This window comes from Pseudochaenichthys georgianus, chromosome 22, assembly GCF_902827115.2.
Source record: "Pseudochaenichthys georgianus chromosome 22, fPseGeo1.2, whole genome shotgun sequence".
Classification (NCBI taxonomy): Eukaryota; Metazoa; Chordata; class Actinopteri; order Perciformes; family Channichthyidae; genus Pseudochaenichthys; species Pseudochaenichthys georgianus.
The window spans coordinates 20,616,810-20,644,676 of record NC_047524.1 but is presented as its reverse complement, the minus strand read 5'-3'; the positions used below and the strand labels follow the sequence as shown (position 1 = coordinate 20,644,676).

The following is a 27,867-nucleotide window of genomic DNA, read 5'->3' as shown; positions in this document are numbered from 1 at the left end:
ATGGTAACCATTGTAAACACCGGCCATCCTCCTCCTCCTCATCTTACTCGGCTTTGCAGCGCATAAGCGGGAGAAAATTGCAAACATGGCTCGCAGTGAGGACCAGTATTATGAGAAGATAACATCGATTCAACAGAGCATGCATAAAAGGTGAGGTTTCCTTATGTTGTCGTTAACGAAACGAGGCCTAGTGTAGACTGCGGACTCGAGTTGTCCTCTCGGCCGCCTGGTAGCATCCTCCTGCAGGCAGACTGCAGGCTAGCTGCTTAGCTAACCAGTGAAGTCTGAAGAATTAGCTGCATTATAACTCGTTTCTGGTAGTCTGTTTACTTTGTAGGTTACACGAAGATAACATCAGTTATATTGCGGTTGTTCTTGTAATACATGAATGGAAAGCTAACCCTACATAACTGTGTGTTATCGTTGCTAATTAGCTAACGTTCCAATGAAGCTAACCTTCGTGTTTGTGTATGTAAGTAAATAAGAGGAATATAAGCATACGCATGTAGCAGATATTTTGCAATTTTACAATTCGCTTGCTAACATTAGCACACACACTACGGTTAGTTTTTTAACGAGTAAATATATAATTACCCCTAATATTGGTGATAATTAGCCGTCAATCAGCCTAGCAAACCACGGGGATTCTGCAGGGTGTGGGTGACAGCCCCTCTGACTCTGTGTGCAGGGAGAAGCGGAGGCTGCAGCTGGAGAGGGAACTGTTTGCTTACTCCAGATCTGATAAAAGAATGTAAGTTATACGGATTACTTTATAGAAAAAAAGGTATTACTTTACCTTGTTCTCATACCTTGACTTTCATATTAAGCTGTACCTTTGATAGATGAGATATTTAAGTAGATAGACCTTTCTATAAATGTAGCTTTGCTCAAGTAAATTAACTTAAGTACTGTTCAACTTTAAACTTCTACTACACTACATCACAAAGGGACATCTTGTACTCTTACTTTTTACACCACTATGTTATTATGTGACATATTCAATTACTAGTAACTAAATATTGAAGGAACTTTACAAATATGTTGTGTGATGATCTAATATTATTTGTATTACCCGAAACAAGGTTGACAGAAGATTAGTTGACAACAATATCTGCTAATTCAAGTAATTTTTTGTGTATAACATGTCATAGTTCCAGCTTCTAAAATGTAAAGCTTTGCTTCTATTCCTAAAGATTAATTGTGTAAATGTAATTTTAAGTTTTGATTACTTTTATGACTAAAGTTAAATGTCAATACATTTAAGGTGTAGTACTTCTACCTAAATAAAGGATGTAAATATTGTCTCCATCACTGTTTTCAGCATAGCCATATGCATTTTTATTTGGAATGATGTAAAAAAGACTCCGGTATTTTATCTGATTTGTCTTTTGTTAAAAATATAAACAGTAAGCTGAACAGCCATTTTTTTATTGCAAATTGATTCTAGTAAATATGAACATGCCATTTAAAAACAGCTGATACGAGAGTTGGGAATATGATTGACATTTAAAGCATATTGTGCTTAACCTATTCTTTTGAGAAGTCAAGCTCTTGTTTTTTTGACAATGCTCCTTGATAATATTTCTCTGGAATAATAGCTCTCCATTGCCTTCAGCTCACAGATAAAGTGTTCCAAACTGCGCAGTTATCTCAAAGAAATCTGTGACAGGGAAGCACGAGCGAAAATGAGAAACCTTGAGCTTCTGAGAGATGTGGAGTGCATAGAAATTAGCATGAAGGAATATCGTCCCGACCATGGCCCCCTGCAACAACAAAAGGTAAAACACACACACACACACACACACACACACACACACACACACACACACACACACAACACACACACACACACACACACACACACACACACACACACACACACACACACACACACACACACACACACACACACACACACACACACACACACACACACACACACACACACACACACACACACACACACACACACACACACACACACACACACACACACACACACACACACACACACACACACACACACACACACACACCATTTCAATTGTTCAGTGTAGCAGCTTTCTCATTATGGAGTTTTATTTAAAAACATCTTTGCAAAGATCTTGCCATGGGGGTTTATCCAGGTTCACACAATTGTACCTTTTTCTAAAAAGCAGTATTTAAATATAGTTTTACTATTTTATTTGTATTTTGTAGTACTTTGTGCTCAGTAAATACTACCCAACATACTGGGACAGGGAACAAGAACAATAAACCCACAGGCCTACAATATAATGAAACATTTGCCTTAATGATGTGCAGTAATTGAACATGGAGTAGACATGTTTGCTTGCACTTGCTTGATGTGACAATAGTAAACACTCAAACTGTGCAATTTATCACGACAGGCAAATGAACGAGGGAGAAAACAATGAGCCAGTCAGATTATCACTTAAAACTCAACGACAGTGCTTGACAGCTTAATATCAAATTAACAAAATTGGCTAATTATGACTCGCTGAGTTAATTGCCCAATATAGAGGCTGTGAAGTGCTCCAGAGGTTTAGTCATTCTCTCCCCTCAAGCAGTTGGTTTATTTCCTCTTGATGCTTTATGAGTCCGACATGTCTGTTGTTATTTTGGTTGTCCTGCTGCTTTGTCTCCTTTGTCTGAAGTCACCTAGATTTTCACTTTTAACTCTGATTGGTGCAATGAAAAACATAACGGGAAGTCACACGTAATGATGTGCTTACATTTATGACATGTTTCAGTGTATGTTTGTTTATTGGTTGTGCAAAACTTTCAAATACCGAGTGGATAAATTCGAAATTGGGTAAAGCTGTCTTTTAATTGCCTGCTTCTCTGAACCGTCATTGTTTTTGATGAAAAGCTTTGGCATGTTTGAGTTAATACAAGTGCCCTTAAAATGGCCATTGGTTGTTTTTAATTGAAGTTGGGATTAAGGCAGTTTAGTCTGGCCGGTCAGATAAATGCTAAAGGGTGTCAGCAGCTACACAGAGGACACTCGCTTGGGAAAACCCGTTGTGATTGACTGATCCTTGACGCTGTCACATTTTTCTTTTCAAACCTTCTGATTTTACCCACATTCAGATAATATTCAACAACACTATCATAGCAATATAACAGTCACATCCTAGCATGCAGTGTTAGTTTGCCTGTCAGTTAAATATCTTGACTATCACCTTTGTGTCATTTGTCTGCTCTTATCTTAATCTAATATTTTCTTTATTCTGTCTTTACATCTCCTACACGCTGACTTTTTCAAAAAGATTTCTAGATTTATGGAAGCAAAGACGAAGATGGAGAAAGAACTTGATGCAGCAATGGTAATGCTAGGATGTTCAAACGGAATACTATAACGATTGCATTCATATCTAGATTTATGTCCTGTGTGACCTCTGTCGTATGTTTGTTTTATCACATATATTTTCATGGTTAAAAATAGCAGTTGCTTTACTTACGTTAGATCCTTCCTTTTTGAAATGTTTACACCATCTATGCAAATCTCAGTTCTATCAAGCTGTGTTTTCAGCTTTGGAATAACAAAGGAAAGTAGACATTATGCCTGGTAAATCTGTAGAGGAGTCTACATTTAAACTGTGTATCTGTAATAGCACAGGTGTCCTAATCCTAGCTGGTGCATCTGTACAAGCGATGTAGTTCAAGTCCATAGCTGCTTTCTCCCTTCACTTAAAGCAGTTAAAGCTCTTTTAGATGAAATGTCTAAGACATCTCATAATAACTTGGAGCATGCTGTCTAGAGCAGTCACTTGTAACTGTGTGCAAAACCCCCGTCAGCTTGTCGATATTGTAATGAGCAAAATGGTACCGTCACTCCATTATGCATACAAGCCATTGGCTGGCAGTGTGCATGTCCCTCAGGCTGCAGCATTCATTAAGGGAAGCTTACCGGGCTGAAAGCTGGAGACAGATGATAACGGGATATGATTTTCATATTTAATACATTCCTTGGAAGAGCACACGCGTGCCGCAGATTGATAGAAGAATCAATTGCTACTTTAGTGAAACACTTTCTACTTTGCCCTGCAGCTACCGATGGAATCACTCAGCCAAGAAATTAACTTTTCCTCTTTTTTTTTACCTACTTTGTGGATCTGCTGGGCAGGCTGCATGGTTTACAGTGAATGTTATTAAGCAGCTAACTGTTTGGTATTTAAGACGCTTATCAGAAAAGAAACAGAAGCCATGCTTTTTGTTATTATGTTTGGAGGGAGGCTTTTTTGCTTCACTCCCCCCCCCCCGTCCCCCAGCCCCCCGTCCCTTCTCGGTGACATTGCCGACATGAATCAAAACTTGGATAAATAATAAAGTTAAAACATTGATCTTGAGACATTTTTCGAAAAGCTGTTAAATAATTCTGACCTTGGCCCAAATGAGCCACACTTATTCAAATTTGAAAAGTGGATAGTAAACATACTTGAGTGGAATTGTCTTTGAAGATCAGTTTTATTTGAAAAAAAAAACATTTTTATAACCGAATGGAAATGTGTAAATACACAGATTTTTATTTTCTCACTTATTTGCAGGTTGACGCTGTGCACAGACGGCACCAGGACAGCTCCCTCTCTCATCCAGTTAGGGACTCGACACAGCCATCAGCAGTCATTTCTATGGGCCGCCAGACCTCCAGAGGGTCTGACGCTGAAGCTGGCACCACAAGTGTACACTCACACCAAGCATTGCATCGTTCACCCAATCGCAGCATGCACTCCCGCGAACGTCTACCAAGTGGCCTTTTGAAGGACTTCAGAGTTGGCGGAGAGGATGCCGCCGGCAACCGAGCACATTTATCAGATGACATTTCAGGCTCAAACGATTCCCCAGACGGCTGTAATTTGAGTGACAAACATGAAAGAACGATGGTGATGCTCCCATCTGTCCGCGCATTAACAGGCGCAGCTGGCGATGTGCCTTTTGGAAGTGATGATGAACAAGAACCATCACCTTTAGTGACCTTGACGGGGCCTGAGAAGAAACCCAGCAGCAATAGACTCATGAAGGCTGATAATTCCCCTGGAGAGCACTCTGACCCCCGAGAAGCGGCTCATCAGCCACCCATAATGGAAGATGTGGAGAGAGCTCTCGGCCATTTCCTGCCTCAAACCACTTTCGGAGAAGAAGCTGAAGATATACCAGGTTTGCAATGCTGTTTCTTATGCTTATTATAGAATATCTGTATAGTTTTAACTGAAATGTGTTTACTTTCAGGTAGAGGCGAGAGCGTCAGCACACCTAGCTCTGATGTGCAGCTGTCCGAGAGCACTGCTAGCGACCTGTCCATTTCCCTGACACAATCTGAGCTGGATGAGGATCCACAAGAGGGTGTGGCACCTGAGAGAAATGCCACTTCTGAATGGAGCGATGATCAAAATCAACACAGTCCTGAAAGCTCCCTCCACTCTGACGGGTCCAAAAACAAACCCCAGTCAAACGGCCAATCCTCCGCTCCAGCGGTGACCTTGGAAAGGTAAAGTATTTAAGATTTCTGTACTTTGTTGTGTTGAATTGTCAAACTGCGTTGATGGGGGAAAACACCAACACTTCTTAAAATGTGCACAATGCCGTCAGTATTTTTTTTGCCAAGATTTAAGGCTAAGCAGGCTGAGGAAGGGGAATGTTGTGCACAGCCGAGCTGAACCACAGAGGGCTGTTAATGATAGGAGACAGCGTACAGTCCTCGCCACCATCACATCAGAGGCTGACAGAGAGGATTGTGGGAGTCACGGTCGGTGCCACCGCGCTCTCTGTGGCTCAGCGGCAGCAGCGGTGGTGGCAGTGATGCATCTTATAGGGAGAGCTCAGGACCTGTCACCAACAATATTGCCATAATCCAAGATAATGCTGTAACAGAGCAATTTTCTGCTCGAGAGACCTCAGGAAGTCCCCAGTGGAGGAGGAAATGTGTGGCACCATAGAGTGTTCTGGAGGGTGGGCATGTGGACAGCACTTACAGCCACAAATCCTTAGCGTGATGATGGCCTCTGAGTTGAAGGATCATTTTGGATGGGGTTAGAGCCACAGAAAATCCCATGTGAATGTTTGCATTTCCACTACGAAATATTAACAGTATATAATGAACAGGAGCGCATATGCTCCTAAAAAGAACAGGAACACTTTTCTTGACCATATTCTGAGGGATAGTGTTACATACATTATTCCTATTAATCATTATATGCGTGGTTGTTTTAAGCTAAGCACCAAGTTGCACTCTTAATTTGTTCTAATCAAAACCATTTTTAATTTTTTAGTGGGCTTTGCAACAACATAGATACATCAGAGCATTTACAAGTAGGGAGTCAATCACTTACCGACCAAAATGATATTAAATGCCACAATTTAAATATTGCTTACCGCAAACATATTATTTTGTGTATTCAAATGTTCTAAAAATATCAAAAGTTGAAGATTTTTAATTTCTCTATGCATTTCTCTACTGCATGTTTGTTTGTGGATGATTGTGTCTTTGTGTGGTCTACTATACTGTTTATGGTGTGACCTCAAGAGGAACTGCAGTTAGCCTGCTCCAGGGAAACTATGGGAGGGGGCTGCATCTTTCATTGTTAACACGGAGGGCTTCTGTGTGCGAGGAGAAAACCAGAGGCTTTGATGTAAAGCTCAGAGAGCGTCCAGTCTCTCTCTGTCTCGCTCTCTTTCGTAAGGTTAGAGTTTGTATCACTCCCTCCATTCTGCTCACCGTCAGGAAAAACAAGCCTGAGCAATTCATTAGATTATCCCATTATTTTTCTCCTCCAGCATGGCTGGGGTGAGTGAGGGTACACGACTGAAATATCCTCCAGGTATTTTTTTCCTTCGAGACTCATCATAATGGCCTCCCTGTGTCCTCTTCTCGCATGTGTCGTCCCTGAACTGCACGATGGTTCTGCTTCATCGGTGGCAGTACGCCTTACCATTTTAAGTTCTGAAAAATCCAATACTAGATGTAAAATGAAAACAAATATGCAAAAGTTTTGCAATGTCATTGGAGTATTTAGCTTTATCTTTGCAAAGATGACTTGTATTTAGTGGTGTTGTTGCACATTGTCACACTGTACTTTGTACACTGTGTGGTGGGGTCCATCCCAGATTGTGCCTGGCAATCCCATGCTCAATGTGCTGTTATTACTTGTGGTTTTCCCATTCCTTTGTCTGTTATATTTGCCGTCTGTGAGATTCCTCTGACACTAATCACTCCACAATGAAACCGCTCCGTGTGGTAAATCACCCCGGAGCCAGTGCTGTACACTTTAGAGCAATATCGCTGCGTAGAGGCTGACCCCTTCCTCCTAGCTAACAATACGCGCTCCTGATGATGTCGACACGCGGACAACAGCAGCATCTAAAGTGAGGTCGGGGACCTTGACATGAATGCTGGCCCAATACAATGAGAGAGAGGGAGAGGGAGAGGGGTTTGCAGAAAAACACAACTAATTCACTTTCTCCCTCTCTAAAGGTCTCTTTTTGAAGAGCATTGACAAATAAAGTGGAAAGAGAAAGATGACTATTTCAAGGCCCACGCTGATGATAAGGGAGAGAGAGAAAAAAAAAAAGATAGCTTTTGCCTATGCTACTTCAGCCACACTGAAGAGGACTTAGCACAGACGGATTGCACACTACAGAATGTCATGGATATAATTTGAGCTGCTAGCTTAATCAGGATGTTACCAGGAAACAACCTGCAAAAAAGAGGGAGCAATTGTTTGCTGACCCCTAACCCAGGAGCCCATTACAGATTGTCATAAATTCTTTTTGGCCCCTTTTATGTAGGGGGCTCAGGATCACTCGGCTGGGGTTTTCATGGCAGAATTCAAAGAGGGCCACCCAGAGCTTAATGCTCAAAAAAGAGATGGATTCTCAATATCCACATGCATTAGGCATACATTTCTCATTTTGCAGCACATACAGCACCAGATTAAAGTAAATCTCTAACAGAATGAAGAGAAATCATCTCGAGGCCCACATTTTTGGGGGAAATCTTTCTCCTTGTACTTAGAAATGTAAATGTCGTTTTGTTTGACTTTTTACATTGGATATATATATATACTGTATATAATATTTATAATTAAAGTGGACCTATCATGCTATATTTGAAACATATATTGTAGGGCCATACCTATATACAACATGTCTGTGAAGTTTTTTTTTTCAAAATACCAAACATATCATGGATTTTAGCCATGCCTCATTTCGCTCTATTTGCTCTTTTCCAGCCCTGTTTTTGCAAGGGCTGATTGTGCTTTTGTGGCACGCTACAGCGCCACTTACAGGCCTGGCATATGTACTACAGCGTCTCCAGCGCTTTCGAGCGGTCTCTCATTCCCCTGATAGGTGGAGAGTTGCCCATATAGGCAGAGCACCCCTTTTCTGACGTCAGAAAAATTCAAATAATAATCAGCTCCGTTGCAGCCCCGTTCTTAGAGATTTGGGTATGGAGGAAAAGAGAGAGGTTTGTGTTTTCTGACACTTGGTGAGTTCCCTGACACACCGGGGACACATATTCATGTATAAAAGACGTACAAAAGTGCATTTTGCATGATAGGTCCCCTTTAAGTTGAATTGGCCATTTAAATAAAGGCTGATTTTAAAGTTGTATTTCCACAATATTCAGCTAATTGTACAAGCTCTAGTTTTGAATGACGGTTTTCAAACACAACCTGTCATTACATGTGGCGCAGAAATGCTTTGAATTGCTTGTCTGTTAAGTACCCTTTTTTCTTCTTCTGATGATCAGATTCCTCAAGCAGTCCTTGAGTGCAAAAATGCATCAAAGATTTTTCGATCAAATTGCACCTATTTTTTAGTAATTTTTTACAAATATCAAGCATATCGATCACATGGCCTCCTGCGTTTTCTATCTCCTTTCACCAAATGAATGGGAATCATGTATTTAGTCTCTCCCAGGAAGGACTCTTTAATCTGCTAGACGACATCGAAGGACGACTCCATGGTGAGCAGACGTGTGTGTACGAGGATGCTTCGATTGATGGAAGAAAACTCCAGAGAATTATCCGGTATACCCTTCCTGTCTTACCTCAGACTTTACAATCTTATCGCTGCATTAAATGCTGTGTTTATTTATTTAACGGCCATGGAGCAGTTTGTGCAGACGAGGAAAACATATTATCCTTCTGCTAAGGGCTCTCACTTTAGATGAAGTGTCATCACCAACATGCACGTCTTTAATTCTGAGGGGTTTTCAAACACACAGGATTGTTATAGTAACCACCCTGTTGAATTGTTAGTGGGAGTTAGGGGAGATGGAGGATGGAGAACGTGTTTCATTAGACCGGGCTTATTTTTCATAAGCCTTTTTATATTTCATAGCATGATTAATTTACCATAATTACAGTTCTTGTTGTAAAGTACGGATAAATGTCTGGCGAATGAAAGCTTTTGCACTCTTTTAAAACCCAGTTTATCCCCATCTATGCGACTATGAGTGTTGTAAATGATGTCAACAACATCTTCAATAGTAACCGGAGTGGCGATTGTGTGTTATGACCCTCAGTACAGTGTCTATTCTTCCTGGGATATTTTGTGTGCATGTGCATTGATGTGTATGATCACGCTTGTTTACTGTGTGTGGAGTGTTAGCAGCTGTTGGATGTCCTCTGTGTGCACCTGACCCGTGGGGCTCCATGGCAATAGCTGACTGCTCTCTATATATTGAACAGCCTTTGTAACGGTGGCGCGGGCGTGAATGGCGAGGACCTTAAAGCATGTGGAGCAGTCATCCTTCATGAGCTTCAGAGGTTGTCATGGAGCACAGAAAAGGGCTGCCTGCTACCTCAGGATCTAGTGGATGCTCAGCAGTCCAGCACTGAGCCTAATGCAATAAGGTAAGGCCTCCTGGGAATCCAACACGAAAGACTGTCGTCGTGTTTTTGTTTCATTTATTCTGTAGTGTGTGTGTGTGTGTGCTTTTTCTTCTCTTAATGACACAGGTTATTGTGGAATTATAAAAAGTTCACAATGGCATTGTCAGGTTTAATCGTTTCGTGGAACTCTACTACTCAGGTAATTTGTTCACCTTCAGAACTGTGCATTATGTTTCATTCGGAACAAACTACGACTTCTGAGGAAAAAAAGAAAAAAACCGCACAAACATCCATCCATCCATCCATCTTCTCCCGCTTATCCGTGGTCGGGTCGCGGGGGCAGCAGTTCCAGCAGAGAGCCCCAAACTTTCTTTTCCCTGGCGACATCAACCAGCTCTGACTGGGGGATCCCAAGGCGCTCCCAGGCCAGCGAAGAGATATAATCCCTCCACCTGGTCCTAGGTCTACCCCTTGGTCTCTTCCCAGCTGGACGTGCCTGGAACACCTCCCTAGGGAGGCGCCCAGGTGGCATCCTAACTAGGTGCCCGAACCACCTCAACTGGCTTCTTTCGACGCGAAGGAGGAGCGGCTCAACTCCGAGTCCCTCCCTGATGACCGAACTTCTCACCTTATCCCTAAGGGAGACACCAGCCACCCGGCGGAGGAAACCCATCTCGGCCGCTTGTATCCGCGATCTCGTTCTTTCGGTCATGAAGTGAAGGAGTTCAAGTACCGCACAAACAAAAAAGATAAAATATAGTGGGGCATAGCAGGGTTCTTGCTGTCCTTCATGGCCCTATTATGCTCATTTTCAGGTTCATCTTTGCATGTTGTGCCTCTTCTGTGACATGTCTCCATGCTTTAATGTCCAAAAAGCTCTTTATTTTTCTCATGCTGCAGCACCTCTTTTCACCCTCTGTCTGAAACCAGAGCCCAGTCTGCTCTGATTGGTTAGCTGGCCGACTCTGTAATTGGTCACCCAAGAGATTTCCCGCCCCTTAGCCTATCATGTGAATGTGGTGGACGGCTAGCCAATAGAAACGTGTGTGTTACATAGTGATGTCACTATGTTTTTGAAGTAAACTTCAGGCAGTGGTGAGTGTGTGGGAAAGACATTGTGGGATGTTAGCCTTTGCACACCATTGACATGCACACAAACCTATATAACACACTACAGGAAAGGGAAAACCCCAAAAAGCATAATAGGGCCCCCTTTAAATCCTCTTAATTCCAAAACCAAAAACATTTGGACTATGAAGTAAACGTCATTAGCTTCAGTGTTTTGGGGAAAGAAGTCATGATTTTTCTGTTCAAAACTAAATATGGAACCAATCACAATTGTGCTGTCCGGTCAGAAATAATCTGAGCACTTTCAGCTACCGTGATGCCTCTCAAAAAAAAAAAAAAAAAAAAAAAGGCAAAACATCAGTCTTTGAAAGGCAATGAATACATAGATGAGCTCTTCTGACATTGCTTACGTGTTTACTTGCAAGTCATTCTGGGACTTTTCTTCCTATCCTTCACACTTTTTCCCCTCCACAATTGGTATAAAATAGGCCTTAAATGGCATTCCTTACCCTTTAAAGGTCTGACAAAATCCTTAAACGAATGTATTGAAACTTGCAGAAACCCGGTATATTATGTGTTTTGTGATTACGTTTTTAACTCTCCTTATAAGTAGGGTTATAGTAGAGCGTAAATACCAACCGTCTGACAGCTACACAGTTCAACAGATATATTTGTTCCATGGAAACAGGAGGAGAACAGACTTACAGGAAAAAATGAATTCCACTTTCCAGACAAAGAGAGGATAGCTGCATTTTATTAATATTTTCTGGACCTGACAGTGGGGGAGAGAGCTCGCACTTTACAATAGTTGCTGAAGATATCGTGCACGCTACCATTCGATACAGCCTCCCCTTGTCCACAAACATAAAGGTCATCTTTGGTGTCACCTCGTGCGGCAACACTGCACGGGTGAATGTCATGAGTAAATTAAAATGCCCTATCTGTAACTTCCAGTCCTTTGGATAATGAGTAATTATACTCTGAGCCAAATCCATGCTTTGCTTCACTACTCTATTGATTTCACCGAGACCTCCACCCAAAGAAACACATCCAGCAGTGTCCCTCACTTTCCTCTGGAGATGCCTATTGGCGCTTTGACCTTTTATCTAGTTTTCAACCTGGTGCTATATTAGTCTGTGTATTCAGGGTTGACTGTCATTCTTATAAAGTGTTAGGATTAGCAATTAGCCTTTTAGAGAATGATTTATGAGAACAAATCTTATTTCTCTATCCTTATTTCTCAATGTTCCTGATAATTAAAGCGTCTTTTACAGTTACATTATTTACAAATGTCCCACTGTGTATTCAATAAGAAAAGCCTATGTTTTCTTTCTCCTAATTCCCCCCACCCTCACCTCAGCACCAGCCTCCCTCCTGATGCCGCTCGGCTGTGGGATCGCTGGTTCAAGCACGCCCTTCTGCTGAAGGAGCGCCGTGTCCTCAGCACTGAGCGCCTGGTCCAGCTGTTCACGCCGCTGCTGCTGGAGCGCCATGCCACCTACAGCCACCAGGTAGCGTTGGAGGCACATACACATGCCACTTCGACACACAAATACAAGGTCACACACTTTCAAGGCACCCACTCCCAATAGCAAGCAGACATTAACACACATATGACCCCAGGAGTAGAATGCATCCTTTTTCTTCTTTCCAAATAGGCTTGTTTTTATTTCTTTGCATGCTTTTGGTGCCTGGCGTTTGAAGCCCTGGCTGCCGACTCATCGGATTGTTCCACACGTTGACCTAGACAGAAGGGGAACCCTGACCCGTGCGCTAATCGCAAATTACAGCCTCTGCTTGGCTTCTTTCATCTCACGTGGCGTATTCATCTGAGAAACACTTGCTTTTAATACGGCATTAGCCAAAAGTATAGCCATCAGCTGGATCCGATTGAATGAGGGAGCCATTTGGACTCTCACCACAAAGATTATTTATAATTTCCCGCTCATTGACCTTGTGCAGATCATGTTCAAGTAAACAAAGACAGGAATTACAATTAATATTCATACTTGAAACCTATAGATGTCAAGATATATGTCAGGAATCTTCAGGGATGATCATATACATGCAGTTTTATACGTTTAGTTGAGGACCAATGTTGTCGGGATTCTTGTGGCTCGGAGATCTAGCTCCAGTGTCCCAGACGCACTGAGAGGCACACTATAGAGCCTCTTGAAAATATGAACTGACAAAAGGAAGAGAGCCACTGCCATCTACATCATTGTGTCCAAGTGCATCAGGAAAAGCCTGAGTGAAAATCTTTCTCCCCCTTTATCGCTCTCACTCCATCTACTCCATCTATTTCTCCCTCCCTCCCTGGATTTCTTCTTCTCTGCTCTCTTTCTGTCCACATACAACAGCTTTACTCTACTCGCACAAGAGCAAACAGAAATGTCCATTCACGTAATGCCACACAGCCTGGCTACTCCGACAAATGGGAGCATGCAGCTCGCATGCACACACTCAAAGAGGCCCTTTGAATATTCAAGTGCTAACAGTTGCATTCATTGATATTTAAAATGCAGTGGGTCCGCGAGAGCCCTCAACCCACGGTACATTTTACTAAAAAAACAAAAAACAAAGACGGATATCGGGGACAAGGATCAAGACAGTTTTTATTGTGCAGAAACATCAAATACCAAGTGGCAAGCTCAGATTGGCATGTGTGTGCCTCTCTTCCCCTCAAACAGAATGAAAGCATGTACTTTGTCAATCTTCACTGCGACCTACTGATAACAACTCACAATGCACTTAAAGTTTGTCACTGTCAAAATCCTCCTGATCATCCCCTCCCTATTAGTGCTCATTAAAAGTTGCAAATGGCCATCTGAGGCTGAGAGGCAGTCTTTGATCACAAAAGAGAGATGATGATGATGGCACGATTTGATATGGGGGAGGGAAAAAGGAGAGAAAGGGAAATCGGTGTGTGGCATCTCCATGCTCCTCATCTCCCGGAACAGCTCCTCTTAATTGTGTATCCTCATCTCCCCGGAGATAACAAAAAATGAGCTGGAGAGGGAGGAAGAGAGCAGTTTGTCTCAATTCCCTCAGCCAAGAGGGGAGATATGTGGAACGTGTCGCACATTAACGCCAGGGTGATTGCATTCTTTAGGCGCTTCTCTAATCTCATGGATGAGAAGAGAGAGGCAGAGCGGGAGTGAAAGTGTGCGAAATAATCTTTTTTTAGTTAAATGACTGAGAGAATTTGAAGTTATTTTCTCTTGGCGTTTGAACACGCGCTTCAGCTGCACCTCCTGTGCGAGCAGCCATGGCCAAAGTAAATGAGTTGCCTAATCGGCGAGAGTTCAATTTGACACTTTCTTCACAAAATGGGAACAATTAAGAGTGTGGTTTTAATTTGTGCTGCTCACAGGCCAAAGTGCTGCTGAGGACACTTGTGTCCCGGTCCAGTGAGGAGTGCCCCTCAGCGGAGGACGAGAGTGACTCGTCTCCTTCCTCTGGTCCTCCTTCTCCCCTGACGGACGCCGATGTGACGCCCGCCAAGCCGGTACAGAAGCAACAGATCCAAGGTTACTGAAATGTATTGTTTTTTTTAAAGCATGGCATATTCCAATTATCCACCACATTTGAATGCTGGATTTTGTTTATATATTATGGGGGAATGCATTTTCTGACAATTAAAAAAACTCTCCCTTCAGCAAGTGTTACTGTTAGTATATTCTCCCATATGTTCAAAACAACCAAGGCTCTGTCTTTGCACAGCAATGTAAAACAAGAACATTACTAGGAACAGATGTAGACTGCTGCTTTTTTTTTTGTAAACCACCTATGCAGAGAACTACGCTTTTATGAAAGAAATCAATTTCACCATAGAGCTTTTTTATTAATCCCTCACAGCCCAGTTTTCCTACAGGCTTCTATTCAGAGCTAAAGAAAGACCCCCCATTCCCATTTCTACCCCGAGACTCCCTTCCTCCCTGCCACTGCTTCTCACTATGTGCTTCCCTTTCTTACAGAACTACAAAGTACTGAAGAGGACAGCCAGGCCGAAAGCCCTGTGGAAAGTGTTCCCATTAGAGGTAAAAAGGCATCGCCGGTGCCCCAGCATTCACACTGTCCTTATGTTGTGGTTTGTTTTCCTCCCACTGCAGTGAATAATGGCCTCTTTTCACCCAATGGCTGAGGCAGGACGATCAAGGTGAATCTAGGGTCAAAGTCCCACCTGAAGAGCTGTGCTAGTTCTCTCTAATTATCTCCCAGAAGAAAAAAAAACACTAGCTAGGTTTTCATTCTGGTCTGAGGCATTCCGGCGAAATTGATAATTCGCTGGCCCCGGCATAATGCGGCTGCTTTAATTGTCAGGAGGCCAGGGTGGGAAGCGCAAGAGATCTGTCATCGCTTCTCATTATCTTCTAAACAATGCCCTGAAAAGGCTGGACTTGAAAAAAGACTAGATGTGAAGGCATCCTGGAAGCAGTTGGTGTGCACCTCTGAAATGTAAAGCGACCGTGTATTACCTTCAGCTATCAGATATCCCACAGGCTGTTTCATGTGTCTGCATCCCCAAGGTGCACAGCCAGCAAAATGAGTCCAGTTACCAAACCGCTAGACCTAATCAAAAGAGCCAGTAGAAAGAAAACATGACTAAAGATGTTGTAAGGAAAAGGGGTTTGCTGTGGCGAGCAACATCAATGTCACAATCAAATACCATGACCTTGGAACTGAAAGTAATTGCCCAGACATTATTATTATTATTATAATGGTTGTTTTCAGACTACATGCATAACACTGCACATATAATATTATATTTAGAGCATGATTAAAAGTAAAAGAAAGTCAGGACTTGGTCATACAAGATCACCATTGTTCTCTCCCCCTTGATTTGGTAAGTGTGTGTTTTGGATACATGATTGAGACAACAGCCCCTGATTTATCATGTTCTCCTGCTCTGTTTGTGTGTGCCAGCTCCTCTTAAAATGTGATGCCTACTTTAGAGTGCCAGTGTGAAAGTAATTATGAGTGTTTTTTCAAAAACCGAAAATCAATCATTGCCTTTCCTGGCAGGGGTTGTTTAGATACAGTAAGATGCTGATTGCTGTCTCATGGAAACTGTTGCTACATACTGTAGGCTAGAATCAACAGCTTAGCGGATTGAGCGAGCTGTTCCCAGCCACTCTGACACCAAAAGAGTCAGCTACTGGAGCGTGTTGTCTCATCAAACACAGAAACCTCTGAAAGTTGGAAACCTAGGTTTTAAGCAAATATTTGACAGCGACTTTGTGTGTGTGTGTGTGTGTGTGTGTGTGTGTGTGTGTGTGTGTGTGTGTGTGTGTGTGTGTGTGTGTGTGTGTGTGTGTGTGTGTGTGTGTGTGTGTGTGGTGTGTGTGTGTGTGTGTGTGTGTGTGTGTGTGTTGTGTGTGTGTGTGTGTGTGTGTGTGTGTGTGTGTGTGTGTGTGTGTGTGTGTGTGTGTGTGTGTGTGTGTGTGTGTGTGTGTGTGTGTGGTGTGTGTGTGTGTGTGTGTGTGTGTGTGTGTGTGTGTGTGTGTGTGTCTGAACAGAGACAAAAGCATATCAGTTACTTAAACAATCAGCGATGCAGGAAAGGCTGCAGAGCTCTGAAGAGGAGGAGGAGGAGGATGAACTCTCAGGTAAGAGATGCAGCCTACTGCAACAGGAGCCTCGTGACTGGTCAACACTGGCCTTATGTCAAGAAGGTCTATTTCAAACAATATGTTTATTGATTATTCTTCATTTTTACAAACTCAGTAATAACAGCAGATACATCGCATTCGCAACTACTGAATTACAATGCAAAACTATCAAATACAACGGCTCAGTTTTCAGACGTACATAGGAGGTTACAGGAGAATCACTTCTATGATGGCCTTTTCTTATTATTACAGAAGATTCAGGAAGTTCCTTTTACCATAATGGCTGATAAATCAGGTCCAAGGAAATGTAAGTGAGGCTGCCAGATTGTATTGAACTGGTCACATTTGGCATGGAGAACACTTGTAATATATTCCAGGGAGAAAGTCCATTTTAGTCTTCAAAGCTGGGTTTTCATCAACTACATTTGTAGCAATCACAGACTCATATTCTTATCCTCGCATAACGGTGTATCACATATCAATATATCAACACCAGGGACCAGTCAAGTCCCTCACAAGCGTCACCGTATGTGTCTATCTTAATTGTAGATTATGTGATGAGATGTCTAAATGAAATGTTTTTTTCTGGCCCCTGTTTGCTCTTTGAAGGAATAAATCATGACCATGAAGAGGACCTGGGGAGGGCCAAACGCTCCTCACATCAAGACCCTTACCCCGGGTAAGAACATTGTTATTATTCAACGGGCCACAGGAAATGGGCCACCAGACACCAAAGTGGTTGATGTACATTTGCATGGCCGCTCTCATAATTCCCTGTTCATTTCCATAAGATCAAGGGGGCGCCACCCATTAACTCGCTTACAAAGACAAAAGGCCTCTAAAGCCCCCCTCTCACTCCCTGTTTGCCCGGTTCAGCCAGGTTTGGGAAATCAAAAAACCAAAATGTCCTGTAATAAATAAATTGGGAGTCATAATGTCGCTGTCTTTGGATGTTTGTCAGAAGGCAAATAGATATGTCAAGAAGAGAATCAGGGACGACTGTTTGGTAACAAGGAGACTCAAGTGTTGACGAGGACAAATCGCCTTTCATTTTTCACCCTTGAAAGGCATTTAGGCTTCTCAAATCAGGGCCCTAAGTGGCTTGGAAAAGAAGATCTAATGATAAATAGCTCGGTGGAAGGCAGCTAAGAACAGCACTGCTACATTTGAATATCAACACGACTTCATCAAATCTGCAATTGCACGTCGGCCCTCCGAGCACCTCTTCACTGAAAACCCATTTGGGCTGTCGTAATGGCTGGGTAAACGTTATGAGGAATAATCTTCTCTGATTTCATGTGATTACTGGGCACCACGCTGACACAAGGGCTGGAGTCTGCATCTCCCTGGCCTGGCAGCTCCCAGTCTGCCTATTAGTCCAGGGAAGGGCCTAATGGGCTGGCTCTATTGTGGCCCTCATAGCTGCCACTGCCAGCCCCAGTGACCACCCTCTTTAATAAACATGAGCCAATCTTGGACACAGACCCTCTCAGGTGGCGCCTGTCCTCCTGTCTGAATGTGCAATATATGGGATTAAACAACATTTGCAGAAAGACAGAGAATGACATCAGCGGTTGTGTATATTTGACAAATGGGTAGTTACACATGCCTAACACTGTAATCTCACTCAAGTTAGTAAGGACATGAGCTACCATGACCATAATCCTTTCTTTGGTCATACAACCATGTATCCCCGTCTTTTCTTTGCTTCTCCTGGACGCTTAGATGTAAGCATTCCACTTACCACGGTCCCTTCTTGTGCTTTATTGCTTCCACAAGTGGTCTGCAAGCCCTGCACTTAAGCAGAAGCATAACACTGCAGCATGCTCTCGCCCTGCTTCTCTCTGTGTGTGTCTCGCTTGCCCTTTCTTCTTCTTCTTCTTCTTCTTCTTCTTCTTCTTCTTCTTCTTCTTCTTCTTCTTCTTCTTCTTCTTCTTCTTCTTCTTCTTCTTCTTCTTCTTCTTCTTCTTCTTCTTCTTCTTCTTCTTCTTCTTCTTCTTCTTCTTCTTCTTCTTCTTCTTCTTCTTCTTCTTCTTCTTCCCGCTCCTCCTCCGCCTCCCCTCCTCTCCATCCTACTTGTTAATTATTTGCTTTATTTTGTCAGCGAGCTGATGAGTCTCATCAAAAGGAGGATGGAGCCGGACTCAAAATACAAAAATGGCTTCCTCTCTGTTGTCTCAGACAATAATTATGATTTGCTAGTTAAGCCTGGACTACAGCAGAGGGATTGTAGTTTAAAGCAGAGGCTTTGGTGCAAAAAATGCATTTATAGCCCTTTGTGAGGCTCCTCATTATGTGTGGGCCCGATTCATTAAGTAATTGGTTTGCAGTTGTTTACATGAGTATTAAGGCCTTCTATTCAGGGCCTTTGAGAGATACATTGTGCAAATGTTGCATGTTATGAATGCAGAATGAGAGGCGGGGGGGCCAGTCCTATTGGCCAAACACTGCACTCGGCTGAAAAGCGAGAGAAAAGCACTGGGTGCTGCTTTGCATAGCAATGACTAGGGCCTTAATAAGCTTTACAGATTAAATGCATGCAGTCTATACAAGATGCAAAGAGATACTCTTAACACATTTATATGTGCTCATTTCACTATTATGGCGTTGGAGAGAATTGAGGTCTTTCATATTCTTTTTTTCTCCCTCTATCCCCCTCTTCCTTGCTCTCTCCCACACAGTGTTTTCCAGTCAGATACTTTTATAGAATGTGCTGTTTATTGTATTATAACTCGTGGGGAAGCGACTGATTTGTCCATTAGAAATCTTTTGCTGTCTTTGTGAGTGGCAAAGTAAAATCACTTTGTGGTTGAGTGGCGATGAAAGGAATAATGCACGAAGGAGTGAGTCTTAATAAGCAGCTGCACTCCATGTAAAGACCACTTGTTCCCCTTTGTACGCGAGTGCATGCCACTGCTTCCTCTCGTGCAAAGAATCATTGTGCTCCTTTCTACTGTAGGCATTTCAGATGCCACTCCTTTCTTGTTTTTATTTTGAGTTTTATAATACCTTTCCGTTATCCCCCTTCGTCTTGAATCGTGAAAAAATACTCGTACACATGTACACACACACACAAACACACACAATCCTCCAGCCATCAGCTGGTGTGATGATTGTTGTGCCTAGTGCCTGCTTGACAAAAACCTTGACTCAACAATTAGTGGTTTACAGCTTTGCCTTGGACAACAGGATGTGCTCAAGCATTCGACCTCAAATCACTCAGAATGTCAAAATCAGAAGCTCCCTCTCTCTCTCTCTCTCTCTCTCTCTCTCTCTCTCTCTCTCTCTCTCTCTCTCTCTCTCTCTCTCTCTCTCTCTCTCTCTCTCTCTCTCTCTCTCCCTCTGTCTCATTGGGAGGTGATGTGTGTGGATCTCTGACAGCTCACTGGGAGGAGGGATGAAGGGGTGAGAGGGAAATGAGCTGAGAGAGTGGGAAAGAACCGGAGGGGAGGAGACGTAGAAAGGGGAGATAGATGGAGGCAGAGAGACGGTTACAGTCAAATAGAGGGAAGTAAAAGATGTACTCCTGTTCTCCAAAAGTAAATGAATGGGAAACGTGTGAACTATTTAAAAGACTAAATGTAATGAGCAGAAGTCAGACATGTGGCAGTGTTGAGTCTGTGGAATAACCTCTGAAAAACAAACAGAAAACTTGGTTCACATGTCATTTGCCTTTGTTTACATTTGGCAATATATAACATGATCTCCTTCAGTTTGAAATAAGATTACAACCAGGCCAAAAAGACAGTGACTACTGAGGAAGGCCTCATTTAGAGTCTCCAACCAGAGGAGGTCACTGTCCTACTGACTCAAACCAGTACATAATGCCATATCAATTTAACATTTTAAACACTTTCAATGCTATATTGGTTATTTTAAATAAACGATATCCTTTAGGTTTAGGATTGAATTACTCTTGAGCTGCATACGCTGTTACTAGGCTGATAAAGAGGGAAAAAAGGGCAAACATTTGACATAATGTCCAGTTTTTATATCTGCACTCAAGTCAAAGTCAACTTTATTGTTGTATTGCAGTCATTTATTAGGCTGTCATTCCTGATTGCATTTTCTTCTTTCCATTGATGTTGTAACTTGGTCGAATTACATTCTTAAAACACCAACGAAAAAGCCAGTGAATGTCTATAATAACAGCTTATGTTGCATGGACTAACCGTTACACAAGTATTCCTCTTGTCATAATACATTCTTAGTTGACTGACACCCATATGATTTTGTCAAATAATAGGCTACTTGTACTGAGTACTTCCACAAAGAATATTGCAAAATCACCACTATACAACTTGTGTTTACCAGAGATGTGCTCATTCAAAAGGTAGTATTCATGTAAATACATTAAAGTGGACTAAGACAAAAACAACCAATTAGTGAACTAAGAGAGAGCAGCCCTGAACATGAGATGAAGGATCTACCCCTTGCTTTAGCCGTCCCCACTACGCAGCCTTCAGTCAGGAGCAGAGCTCTCTGTAGAAATCTTTTTCCTCAGTAGCTTCCCTCTGAGTTGCAGTACTTCCTCTTACCCAGCAGAGAGCACTCACATGTTAGAGAGTTCGTCTCACTGTTTGCCCCCACTGAGCGCTATATCCTGCTACCATTCAGGCCCGTGAGAGTACATCTAAACGGAGCCTAAACAATGTTTCTGCGGGGTCATAGCTGGGATGGGAGTAGGAGTTGATGGGAATGATGAGGTGATGGGTCTCCCTTTACCTTTAGACAAGCACCGCTGCGCAAAAGTGCTATTGTGCTATTAGCATTTGTGTGTGGGTGGCAGGAGCTTTAAAAAAAAAAAGCCAGGGTAAATAAAAGCAGTTTTCTCGCTATCTGTGTGCAACACAGTTTTAAATGCTTGGTAAGCATTATTTCCTCTGTCAGTCCTCACATTCCCTAATGCCACTGTTTAGGATTACAAGTCAAATCCGTCACCAGAAACCCTTCCTGGTCCTGCTTTGCAATTGCTTTAGACTGCAGTCTGATAGAACATTATGTTCTATATGAAGATGTCTTTGTCCATGTGCTATTTCTTTCCATATTCAACAACAACATGTATGATTGCAGCATTCTATGCCTAAAGTCTCTGGCTAACACAGCATGCTGTTTCAGCTATGGGAAGGCCTATGTTGTGAAACAAATTAAAACCATAATCTAAACCACAATTATATTTGCAGAAGTAAATACTCCAAAATGTTAAGTAGAATGGGCATGCTGCTCTTGATGGCAACAAAGAAAAATGTCAAAAAATAACCACATTTTCGTTTTAAACTCCAGGTTTACAGGAAATTGGAAACCAGTCAGTCAGTGTTATTCTATAAAAAATAAATTACCTTTTCACAATTCCCGAAGAATGATACCAATACCTTTGCCAATGCATACATTATGAGATATGCGGTAATATGATTGTTATATTTTGTATTAATGTAATTATCACTTCACTAGCAGCCTTGCATAACTATCTTTTTACAATCTGTTTTGAATTGTTTAACTAAGCTCATGTAGTGTAAATGAGCAAAAACAAGACCAAGGTTCTGATTAAGCAAATGCACTGACTACATAACGTGTGTTAAACTCATCATGCAATTTTAAAGGGTCATTGTAGACTCAGCAGACAGGCAACTGTTAAAACAGGATATAAACAACAATATGAATCGTAACAGGCCAGAGAAAGAGAATGAGCGAGGCATTGAGAAAAGAAAAGAGGACATTACAATAGCTGTAATTTGCATCATTTTACACATTACATTCACCTCTATCTACCGGAGCCTGTGAAACACTGGCCAGCCCAGTCTTACATATTCAGATCATTTGCCTCAATTAAGGGAAACTCAGCAGAAGATGAACTGGCATAAATGTTTATGGAAACGGAATATTAGATTGGTGGGGTCAGATCCAGTCTGGGCTCTCTATGGTAATAGCCCTGTCTTGAAATCAGTCCTGTCCCTCACTGAAGTGGAACAGCTGATAGACCATTCCCATCCCCGGGAGGGAGTTCAAGAAAAGAAAAGCCCAATTTACTCTCCGTAACAGCTATTATTGTGGCAAAGGAGAGGAAGTAATCGTATGGATTATTGCTGTATTTTTGCTGCTGCAGGGACTGGTGCAGATATGTTGCCTAACAATTGTAAATGGATGCAGTAGTCCTCTTGCTTTAGTCGTGCTTCAGAGGCTCTACTTCGTCTCTTATTCAGTTTATAAAGCAGAATGCTTACAGCAGGTGGATCTCGTTTTTTAAAATGTAGATACGTGTATATTCCTCACATTATATTGCACCCTTAGCCTGTTCTAAAATCTCTCAACATATCATCCCTTTTCTTCCTAGTTTTTAGAGTATATAGGATCTATATATTTAGTTTTACCGGTACCTGATATTATTTGTTGTCATCATCATAATTTGTATATGGCCATCTGTTAGTCTTGTATAGTCAGTATAAAATTAGTCTACCAAAAAAAACCTCTTAACATTTCAAAAACCATCATTTTGTTCTCAAAATAGACGACACAAACAAAAGTTACCATCTGCAACATTTCCCAAGATTTGATTATTCATTTACAAAAATACACATATTTTGGCAAACAAAATCCTGCCTTCTAATGAAACACAACACCCTGCACCTTTAGTTTGCTGATTATCCATCATTGTGTCTTTCTTTTCTTTGCTTTGGCGCAGCTTTTCTTACACAGCCTCTGCTTTTGATTTGCTAGCATTTTAAGTGCCTGAGGTTCAACATGCTGTCTGAACAGATGCAAGAATCCTCCAAATGTCCTGTAGGAAGCCCTATCAGCATATGAAGATAAAGGTTATTTTCTAATGGTTATACGGGCTGCATGGTATATTGCTTTTAGCACCGAGCAATCTGTTCACAGTTAAGAATGGGAGTTGCTTCGCGTTCTGCCTTGAGTGGTGCAAAGCAGCAATATATAGTTTAGAAGATCGCAATTGGAACGCAGCCAGAGTAATTTGGTCCTCACACTCAATGTACAGTCACATGTGCCAAGACTTAGCGGAGGGAGAGATGAGGAGATGAGGGTGACTTAGAGGATGACAATCAAAGGGGTCATGGGTTTGAATTGATGCAGATGGAGGAACACGCCACACAACAGTTTTGTTTTTTTGCCAGAGCTCATCTGCTTAAAACTCTGAATCGGTTTTTTTTCACAAGAAAAGTGTCATCACAGCGCTGTACATAGAGGGTCCAAACAAATAAGCCATATAGATTCGTATGCTAACCTGAGAGATGATGAGGGTATGTTGTGGGGTTTTGAATAGCCTCTGTGATGATGTAAATTAAAGAGGAGGCCTTTAAAAGTGGAAGGGGGGGGGCCTTATTGCATATGCATTGAAGTAGATCAAAGCCTTTTCGGAGGTCACACATTTACATAGCGATATCACCAGAGCTATGGGAACCTGGCAACCCTGTCTCTGGACTATTTTTGAATAAAGAGGGCCTTGTGGAAGTCCTTTAGCACAATTATAGGAGTCAAGGAAGTTCCCTGAGCTGCACTGTGCCTGCTTTTTCCCTTTTCTAACACTTTCTGGTGTAAAATAGCAGCGGCTCATTTCCAAAGAAAGCGTAAGATAATAACTCTAGAAGGCTAATAACTGTCTTTGTGTTTCCAGGAAAGAGAAGACTAACTCAAAAATTCTTTCTACTCTGAAGACCAAAGGTGAGTATCGACAAAGTCATTTCAATTGCATGTGTCAGAAAAAGGTTAATAGGAGGTTTGAGCGTTCACAGGCATGACATTCCCAAATATTTTAAGTCTCAGATGAAGGGCAACTGTTTGATAACATTTCACTTTTATTTAATCCAGGTTACTGAAAGCCTAGATTCTTAGATTGCAGAAACACTATCTAAGTTGTATAATACATTTCAAAAACAGTCAAATTGTACTAATACTTAGGATTACTGATATTACTGATCAAACCTTAAACACTGCTCTATATAAAACATAAGTGGTGAATCTAATTTCTTTGCAATGACATATTTGCTTTATTAAAAACAAAATATATCATATATAAAAGTGCTTTGCTTCAACAGGGGCAGGTTGCAATTGGTCACATGTTTCACATTTCACATTAAGTCTAGTTAAAAGGAAAAAAAAGTTTTATTTCCACCTCTGTGCATATATTTGACAACATAAGCTAAAAAAAAAATGTCTTCCAATATTTGTATTCAAAATCCAATCATCTTTACTTCATGTAAACCATAAAGAAAATGTGTGCTTATTTAAGCTGAAACTAATTTCAAACAATAATATTGGCATCAATCAATCTGCAACTTTATCAAAAAGGAAGCTGTGTGAAGCCAACAGTCCTCTGAGGCCCGTCCACTTTTCAGCAGTCCAATCATTCGTGTGGGCTTTAAGGGATTGTAATCCTTGTTTTGTCTGTACAGTGCTTCTGTTAAACTCTGGAATACTTTTCAATAAAAAAAGCTTGAAACACTTTGAATTCTGTCTTACTGGGACTTTCAGTATCAACTTTTACTTTACTGATAAAGACTGAACAGACACAAACATCAATTCCTTATCAGGTAAACAATACAAACATCTGATTAGGCCTCAAGTTGTTGGATCCTAATATATATATTTTGGGTGCTACCTTCACATTTGTGTTTAGATTTTTGCGGCAATTATCAGATCACCCGGGTGCATTTTATTGACATGAGTGCACAATAGACTTTCTTCTTTCGATTTAGTATAATGCCGTGTTCAATTAAACTCAAGGTAAGCTTTAGCTGCAGTGCATTCAAATCCTGGAATGCTTATACCGAGAGTGTACAGAGGACTGGATAAAGAAATTATGTAGACAACGTTAAAGGTTACTCCTCATGTGAAGCATGGATGGTGAAACATTCTGCTATAATAAGCTTGTTTTCTTTCCCTTTTTATGAAGATTTCTGGGGGGGTTCGGATGACAGCAACTCGGAGATTGAAGCAGCCTTACGTCCTCAACCTTTCAACAAAAACAGCGGTGACAGCTTCAGTGACTGATAATTCCCTGTAGATATTTTTTAAATGCACTACATTATATCGCTCCAAAATTCCAGGCAGTTTGGCTCACAGTAATTCAAGTTCTTTTATTGGTCTGCATTGTAAATCATATGCGCACTGTATCGTAAAAACAAATAATAAAGTTGACAGCTCTCACGCCGGGTAAAGTATGTGAAGAGTTGTCCAACACTCTGATGTTAACCCTGCTTCAGTCTCTTTATCTGAACAACTCTCCCGGCTCATAATAACAGCTCGAAATAGATTAAACTGATCTTTCAAAGCGATTTGTTTGCACTAGGCTGAAAATCATGCATTTTGAATGCCGCGAGCATCTCCGAGTGCTCTACCTCCAGCATGCTCGAGTGTAGTGATGTGAGTCACCTGTGAAATGACAAAGCACAATGGCCACTCTGCACGCTGCTGCGCGACCTGTGAACCTGCTGAAGAGGCGCATCTCCCAGGGCACAAAGTGTTGCTAACAAACTCCGAATATTTAGAACCTCCGGCAAGCGCTCTGTTCAAATCTACACAGCTGCTTCTTTGATAATAATGCCACAGAAACACATGTGTCTAAATGCCTCTCAGTTGTTGTGCCCATGAGTCTCGAGTTGCAGGATCGTTGCTGAAACCACACATTAGTCTTCTCCCTTTTAGCATTTTGCAGCACATTCAACGCTCTGTATCTATTAATAACTCTGAGCTGCTGTGTGGGAGGCTACATTCCCAAGTTTACATTTATACTTCATTATGTCTGTGGTGTACATTTCCAAATCTGCCATTCTGGGATGTGGTAAAAGCCCCCTGGCATTCAGTGTCAGCAGGATTCCATTAGTCAGCTCCAGGTGACTTTACATGCCTGAACCTTTTTAAAGTAGGACTCCACATTCATTACCAATAATGGCTTCAGACGGCCCTGACCCACCACAGAAAAGGGACCATGGCAGAATAATTTGGAGTTTGCTAAAAGGCTCCCTAACATAATATCCATGTTAAGGAGCATGTCAACAGATACTTGTGTGCGACAGATAGCTCACAGTGGAATCGGAGTTATATTGTACTAATGTGTACTAACCATAGACTGTATATATAAATGGACGTAGTGTCCGTGACGTCACCCATAGGATTCTGCAGAGTTGCCGTGAAGCTCTTAGTAGGCGGAGTCGGCCACTAACGGCTCGACTGTGACGTCATAGTCTAATCCCGCCTGCTCCAAATAAGGGCAAAGAGGCGGAGCCGAGACGGGACCTGCTGCCTCCGAACTGGAAGTAAACAGAGCTAGCTCAGGCTAAGAAGCTAAGCTAACATGAAATACATGCATACCAAGTTACTGCTAACAGTGCAGTTCCCCTATATAAACGTTACAGTCATAACCAAATGAGACAATCTGCAAGAGAATTAGCTATATTTTGTTATTCTTAATGCTTGTCATTCACACGTTGAGAAAAGACGGACTCCACCGCCCGGTCCTAACGTAGCCGCAGTGGGCTAGCTCCGGGATGCCGGCTGGAGCTAGCCCCCTGCGGCTCCGTTAGCTCCGTCGGCCACCACTGGGATAATTGGGTCCCCTATTAACATTTGCTCCCGTTTAGCATTATGGGCGTCATAGCCATAGACTATAAAAGTCTTACCCAAGGCTGAATCATAAACTAAAGTGTATGTATGCATAAAGGGTTACGTCCTTAGCTGGCTAATAAGTAACAAGCTAAGCTACCGAGCACACAAACACCTGCGAACGGGGTTAACATGTATAATAATATTATCATTTTAGACTTCTTGGAAGTTCTCTTAGTACATTCAAGCGCACAGCACGACATTTTAATTGTCTGGTATTTGTAACAATATTCCCTAAAAGGCACAATCACCACGAACACGGCTAAAGCTAAAGGGTCAAGTACAGTACTATGACTAACTAACGTTGTAGCCTCTATGGTTGTAGCCTAGCAGAGTGGGCAAGTTGCTGTTAGCTGACAGTGAGGCATGTACGTGTCCATCAACGTGACCACGCCCTAATTTATGCAACAACTTTAAGACCTAATATAAATAAAAGGGTCGCGTTAGAAAACAATTCACTCACAGATTCATAATCATGAAGGTGGAATCTAACTATATCTATAATAATATTTATTGCATCCATGGGTAGAAACATGTTTTTTTCTGCTGTAAAGTTGGGCATTTTAATATGGGGGTCTATGGAAATTGCTCCTTTCTGCAGCCAGTCCCTAGCGGCCCATGTATGAACTGCAGTGTGTGGCACTTCCGTATTGGCTTCCCGGCTGTTCCCCAGAGGTTGCCGCTTGGTACTAACACTAATGTTTAAAAAAAAAAAAAAAAGAAGAACTTTT

At 41.9% G+C, this 27,867-nt stretch overlaps 1 protein-coding gene across 1 annotated transcript; it reads left to right on the top strand.

Annotated features, from left to right (window-relative positions):
- On the top strand, nucleotides 1-27,867 carry kiz (kizuna centrosomal protein). Its single transcript, XM_034110889.2, is given in 16 exon segments — nucleotides 1-42; nucleotides 44-150; nucleotides 689-751; nucleotides 1,616-1,778; nucleotides 3,273-3,329; nucleotides 4,551-5,160; nucleotides 5,233-5,491; nucleotides 8,913-9,032; nucleotides 9,696-9,860; nucleotides 12,268-12,418; nucleotides 14,281-14,437; nucleotides 14,885-14,947; nucleotides 16,427-16,516; nucleotides 17,129-17,198; nucleotides 24,150-24,196; nucleotides 25,428-27,867. Coding segments are annotated over 16 exon segments (2,262 nt in total). The 3' UTR covers nucleotides 25,526-27,867.